The 7,314-nt window shown below is 44.2% G+C and overlaps 1 protein-coding gene across 1 annotated transcript in view; it reads left to right on the top strand.

Annotated features, from left to right (window-relative positions):
- The first annotated feature begins 462 nt into the window (after positions 1-462).
- The window catches only part of LOC126480664 (neurotrimin-like), a 336,431-nt gene continuing 329,579 nt past the window's right edge, over positions 463-7,314 (top strand). The window contains exon 1 of the mRNA XM_050103887.1: positions 463-667. Within this exon, the coding sequence (XP_049959844.1) occupies positions 610-667 (58 nt within the window). The 5' untranslated portion in view covers positions 463-609. The remainder of the gene's footprint in view (positions 668-7,314) is intronic.

The following is a 7,314-nucleotide window of genomic DNA, read 5'->3' as shown; positions in this document are numbered from 1 at the left end:
ACAAAGATTATTATTAAGACATTTTTAAAACATTTGCATGGGAGTTCGGGTAACGTTACTAGATATGCGCGAGGCTGCTTTTTACCTAACACAATAATACTCAGGTTCCGGCATCGCTGCACCGCGACCGGCCCAGCCAACACGATACACTATACCAGACCGGAGCAGACTCCACACTAGCAACAACTTAGTGCTACAGCTACACACTTCCTACTCAGTCAACACTGCTCTCTGGTCAGCGATTCTCTTATACCTTGCATATCGCAGGCAGCGCATGAGCAACACATTGAAATTACATCTGCTCGGACCTCTTACAACTCCTTATGGAAGAGAAGCAAGTTCTTGCGCATAATCTTTGTAGAACCTTATAGGTATCTCATATTGTCCAAATTCTAGTATGTTCTGGTGAAGAATTTCGTTCAAGGTGTAACACGTGCGAAACACTTGCTCTGCCGGCAGGTGGCGTGGTTGCGGGTGGACACGCAGACCATCCTGACGATCGCCACGCACGTCATCACCAAGAACCACCGAATCGGCGTCACGCACAGTGACCAGCGCACGTGGTACCTGCAGATCCGAGAAGTGCGCGAGTCAGACCGCGGCTGGTACATGTGCCAGATCAACACCGACCCCATGAAGAGCCAAGTCGGATACCTCGAGGTCGTGGGTAAGTCGTCAGTGGACTCTTTAAGCAGTTTTTGTATGTCCATCCTTTTGATTGGAGGTCTGAGGAACTTCGGCCGTCCACTTACATAACAAAGTGAAACACTTGCAGCCGTCCTTATGATCCCAGCTATTATATGGCTACCAGTTGCGGCGCTTCAGTGCACCATTTTCAGGCCTTAACCGACGCTGAAGGGATTAACTCCAATCGTATACACGATTCGTCGGTGGCCAACATATATGAACTTGTTTTCGCAGACTACCTGTAATAAAGACGTTGTGGTTGATGAATCCTATATACGATTGGAGTTGACGCCCTCAGCGCCTGAAGTTGTGCTCTGAAAACCGAAACTGGTAGCCATATAATAATATCGTAAGGACGGTTGAAGATTTTTCATTTTATTACATACTTCAAACGATGCCACAGTAGGTATAGGGCAACTATTACGCTCTAGTTTGCCGTCAGGTCACGCCGCATTGCAGTAGCAAGGAGCGGTTAAATGCGGTTAGACTGAACGCAAAACCTCATCACGTGTTCACTACATAGATTCAGAGTGGTCACTATTTTAGAGTGATTTTTTCTTCGCATCTATATTTGTGACAGGGCGTTAGTAGATGATAGTATAATTAAGCTAATGGTAGGAAAAAATATCTTATCCTTAAACCATTATTTTCTTTGTATTCTGTTTATTACAGCTACGGAAACGCACACCTGTTCTATAACTTTGTTGTTCAAAGGTATTCCACGGATCATACGTTGCAGCCGCCTTGTTATTAAGGAATTTTGTGTTATTGAAGTTTTATTGTTGATTATAGGTTTTGCTTGTGTCTTTGTAAAATGGATGCATATGAACACATGACTAGGACTACTCGCATCTTTTTTTGGTTAAAATTGCTTTTAATGGAAGCAGAAATATTTCACTGATCGTGTTATTTTACGTAAATTCAATTCTAGAAAAAAGTTCATTAATATGCTTTCGTTCTTTTTCCTAATAAATTTTCAAAGTTTTCTACACTCCTTTCTGTAGTCACACAGTAAAAGAAATCGTTTGTGTAAACTTTACTATGTTCTTAACAGCAAATCATATACAATATATAAAAGAGCTTTGTTCCCGCAATCAAACGTAATACTTTCAAAGCTGTGAAAAGTTTGGATCAAACCTTTCAGTTCGGGAAACAGGCGTTGATAAGGTAGGGAGCACGGCACAAGGGTGCTGGAGCGAAATACTGAGCCACAATTTGAGGATACAATAAAAAAAAAAAAAAAAAAAAATTGACAAAACCAAGAGCAAATATTGGTAACAACACAGTTACAGAATAATATTATCATAAACAACAGGTGATACCCTCAGTTGTTACAGTATTAATTTAAAATAAGATTTTAAAAAATTTCCCCCTATTTAAGCAAACAATTCTTGAAAGTGTGAAAGATAAACAGCCTTATGGCCCAAAACTTTATATATAAACAGAATTTCTGTTACATAGAATTAATTTCACAATTAAAATTACAAGAACTTAACTACCGAAGTATGTTGAATGAACGAATGTTGACCCAGGAAAAATAGTTCCTTATGAAAGTCAATAATGTAACACAGTTAATAGCAAGCTAGAAGCTTTCAAACTAATCAAATGCAAATCGTCGTAACAGCAAAACTCTCTAATACAATTAAACAACCAGATTAATGACCAAAGAATCTGTAGCTTACAGATCATTACATAATGCAGCAGCCTGAAAAGAGTAAACACAAATTAGCACACTATTGACGTTGGAATTCAACGTCGTCCGCCCGTCTGAATTTCGTGTGCGGGACCCAATCGGAAACGACAACCATCACTGGCAGTACAATACAAACAGCTTCTATAACACACAAAACCAACATTAATATACAATTCACTTAAACAAATCACCACAACGGTAAAATACAGAATCATAAAAGAAGAAAACTAATGAAGGTAAGATTCGGCTCAAAGTTCCTTAAATTCGGTATTGCATTATAAACTGCAGCTACAATTGACGTTAATTCTGCCGTTAAGGCATCTTGAATCAAACTGACATTCAGAAAAGGTAATCTGCAAAGCAACTCAGGACTTTGACCGTGCACACATTTTCAGCTACTAAGAATACCGCCCTTTGACGGCACGAGGTTTTCAAGAAGTTGCAACCGCCCACAGGCCGAAAGTGGTACAGCAAAATCCAACTTAAGTTGAAAGTTAATCTTTAGCAGGCAGGCGAGGAATTCTTTGACAAATCGTGAAAGCAGCAATGCACTCTGATAAGTTACAAATTCGTCGAATGTCGGTGACAAGTGACAGTATCAAAAACTGACAGCAGAATCAATTAGGGCCGTTAATTCCACTCTCGATTGACAGTGATGCAAACTCAACACTCAGACGATTTAGAACACCCCTCGATCAAACGGAGTGGTAACAAGGAGCAATAAAAGTGTGAAAACGATCAACCAGACAAGTAGGTCAAAATTAGAAAATTAATCCGGGGAGCTGCCGTAGCTGTACAAGTCAGGAAGCGGCCGAGTTTCGCCTAAACAGAAACAATTTCAACAGAGACCAGGGATACACACTTAGCAGGGCATGGGGACGGGCGTTGGACATCGAAAGAAAGCAGAGACAGATGCGCGACGCGGGAGCGGCAGTTTCAAACGTGGCGCCTCCTCCTGGCGCCACCTGACGTCACCGGTGCTGCCACGAGCTGCCCGGGTCGACTTAAGCGCGCGCGCCACATTGGATCGATCTGATTGGCTGCTGATGATGTCATCATGCCTATATAAGGGAGAGACCGTAACAGCCCCGGCAGTCAGTGAACTCCTGACGACGATGGCGGAGGTGGCCATCGAAAGCTCGAGCATTTTTTTGAATTGACGCGGATGGAAACCCGAGAACGTTTTATTCATGTACAAGTCAGGCGGGTGTGTCGTCACAGCGTAAAGGCGGAACGGCTCTTGAACAGAGCATATTTTTAATGATCACTGCAGCCACACTCCAGTTCCGCTGTCACCAAGTAGGCCCCGCATCTTCTCACCATAGGATTATGCTGAGAAGATGCGAAGCGTACTTGGGGACAGCGCATACCGCAAGATTGGCACCGATCCTACCAAGAGGGTCGAGAGGAAGACTCTGGCGCTTCTCAAGGATTCCGACTTCCCTGACGAGATTACCAAGAAGCTACGCCAGAGGGCTGCTGTTCCTCCGAGACTACGGACTGCCGAAGGTACACAAGGAATCGATTCCGTTACGTCCAATTGTCAGCAGCTCCAACGTACCTTCTCGCCAAGCACCTCAAACAACTGCTTATTCCTTACGTTGGGAAATGTACACACCATATCCGTAACTCCGTGGATTTCCTGGGACGCTTCAACAACCTTACACTTAAGGAATCTGACATACTGGTGAGCTTCGACGTGGTATTTCTATTCACTAAAGTTCCGTTACAAGAATCCTTGGAACTCATCAGCAAGAAATTTGACGAAGCGACCACCAACCTTTTCAGACATGTTCTGACATCAATTTACTTCTTATTTGACGGTGAATACTACGAGCAGACAGAAGGAGTAGCCATGGGGAGTCCACTCTCACCTGTTGTCGCAAATATGTACATGGAACATTTCGAGGAGGAAGCTCTTGAATCAGCACATCTAAAACCCATCTGTTTTTTTTTAGATATGTGAATGATACCTTAGTTATCTGGCCACATAGAAGAGATAAAATGGCAGACTTCCTCACACATCTCAACTCCAGACACGAGAATATTAAGTTCACTATGGAGATCGAAACGAATGGGATGCTACCTCTCCTAGATGTTTTGATTAGAAGACGAGTTGACGGCACTTTGGGCCACAGCGTGTACAGGAAGAAGACGCACACCGATTTGTACCTACATGCGGATAGCTGCCATCACCAGACACAAAAGAATGCCATGCTCAAAACTCTTGTACACAGAGCTCACACCATCTCCGACAGGGACAGTCTCCAACAAGAATTGGACCATCTGAAGACCGTGGTTCGGAGGAACGGTTACAAGGAAGGGCAAATTCGGAAGGCTCTACATCCCACACCTGCAGCACCGGCGGAAACTGAGGATGAACCTCAGGAGGAGGCTGCATTGGCTGTTATTCCGTTTTGTGGTGCCTTATCCGTAAAAATTGGACGCATTTTACGCAAACACCAAGTGAAAACCATCTTCCGTCCTCCAAGCAAAACCAAGAGCCTTCTTGGTAGTGTCAAGGACAACCTTGGTCTACGTAACTCAGGGGTTTATCAGATACCTTGCCAATGCGGTGGTGTATACATAGGTCGAACCATTCGTACCACTGACGACCGATGCCGAGAACATCAACGGCACACTAGACTGCAACAGCCCAGTAAGTCGGCAATCGCTGAGCATTGCCTATCGGAACTCCACAGCATGGATTATGACCAAACCAAAGTCCTGACACCCAAATACTGGGACTGTGTCATCAAAGAAGCCATAGAGATCAGAGGGAGCCACAAGTAAATCGTGACAGCGGTTACATCCTTAGCAAGGTGTGGGAACCCGCGATCACCCGGATTAAGAAGAAAAAGGATATTTACCAGAGAGTACCGACTTCGGGGGAGGAGGGAAGAATAACGATAGCGGTGCCGGCAGACCCTCCTGAACGAGAAGACCTAGGACGCAACGGGAGAACGGACGCTGTATCTGGACCGCGCGCGGGGCGCGGACCGCACCGACTCATAGGAAGCGCCTGAGGCAGGAGCGGGAGGGGGATTGTCTTACATATGGCAATGTGGTCGATTGCCGAAATATTGTGTCCTATGCACACTCATACCAGGCAGTTCACCCGAGATTCATTTCGTCAGCTTTCTACCTGATTGTGCGCTAATTCTCGTACTTGTCAGCTCTTTCAGTCTCCTGAATTGTGTGGGTGATATTTTTCCGAAAGTCAGACAGTATGTCGCCAAACACATACATTCTACATGCCAAAGTGAATAGTCATTTTGTTGCCACTTCCCCCCCCCCCCACCCCCCCCCACCCCACCCCACCCCACCCAACGATTTTAGAAATTATGATGGAATGTTATCCACCCCTTCTCTCTTATTTGATCTTAAGCCCTTCAAAGCCCACTAATACTGGATCCCCTACCTCTTATAAATAGGCTTCTGTTTCTTCTTGTATCACATCAGACAAATCTTCCACCTCCTAGAGGCCTTCAATGTACTCATTCCACTCCGTTATCTCCTCTACATTTATCAATGGAATTCCTGATGCACTGTTAATCTTACCACACTTGCTTTTAATGTGAACGAAGGTTGTTTTGCCTTTCCCGTATGCTGAGTCAGTCCTTCAGTCAATCATTTCAGCCTACTCTTCATCACTACTAAATTGTGATCTGAGTCTGTATCTGCTCCTGCGTACGCCTTTCAATCCAGTACATAATCTCGGAATCTCTGTCTAATTAAAATCTTCCCTTATCTCCCGGTCTTTTCCAAGTATGCCTCCTTTTCTTGTGACTCTTGAACAAAGTATTCACTATTACTAGTTGAAATTTATTACGGAATTCAATTAATCATTCTCCTCGCCCGTTCCTTGTCCCAAGACCACATTCTCCTGCCCCTACAACGGCATTCCAGTCCCCCATGACTGTTAGATTTTCATCTCCCTTTATGCACTGTGTTACCCTTTCAATAGCTACATACACTTTCTCACTCTCTTTATCTTGAACTTGTGACATCGGCATGTATACCTGAACTATCGTTGTCGGTGTTTTTTTGCTGTCGATTGTGACAAGAACAACCCTATCACTGAACTGTTCACTGTAACACATTCTTTGCTCTACCTTTCCATCCATTACGAATCGTACTCCTGTTATACCATTTTCAGCTGCTGTTGATATTACCCTATACTCATATGACCAGAAATCCTTGTCTTCTTTCCATTTCACTTCAATGACCCCTGCTATATCTAGATTTAGCCTTTGCATTTTCCTTTTCAGATTTTCTAGCTTCCCTACCACGTTCATGATACTGACATTTCACAACCCGAACCATAGAACGTTATCCTTTCGTTGGTTATTCAGTCTTTTTCTCATGATCACCTCCGCCTTGGCAGACCCTTCCCAGAGATACGAATGGGGGACTATTCCGGAATCTTTTGCCAATGGAGTGATCATAGTGACACTTCTTTAGTTCCAGGCCACATGTCCTGTGGATACATGTATCTGTAATCTGTGGTTTCCATTGCCTTCTGCGTCCTCAGGCCGTTGTCATTGCTGATTCTTCCGCATTTAGGGGCAGTTTCCCACCCCTAGGACAAGAGAGTGCCCTGAACCTCTGTCCGCTCCTCCGCCCTATTTGACAAGGCCGTTGTCAGAATGAGGTGACTTCTTACGACGGAAGTCTGCAATCGCCAATGCTGATTATTGATCATAATTTACGCGGTGGCGCGTTTCGAACGCGGAACAGAGGACGTTTTAACCTTCATGCGCTCGCGCTAGAAATAGAGAGCTTTCGCGCGGGCGGTCGGCCGACCGCCCGAGAGTTTTCATCAATCTCTTGAGGTTTTCCGTTTTGAAAGGTCATATTTCCATAAAATATCGACGTAGGATATCTCACACAATATTGCAAACACATTTGTAATCAAAATTATTTATTTAGCA

The sequence above is a fragment of the Schistocerca serialis genome, chromosome 5 (genome assembly GCF_023864345.2).
Source record: "Schistocerca serialis cubense isolate TAMUIC-IGC-003099 chromosome 5, iqSchSeri2.2, whole genome shotgun sequence".
NCBI classification, from domain to species: domain Eukaryota; kingdom Metazoa; phylum Arthropoda; class Insecta; order Orthoptera; family Acrididae; genus Schistocerca; species Schistocerca serialis.
Note: the sequence above shows the minus strand (reverse complement) of the source record. Positions and strands in the feature narration are given on the sequence as shown.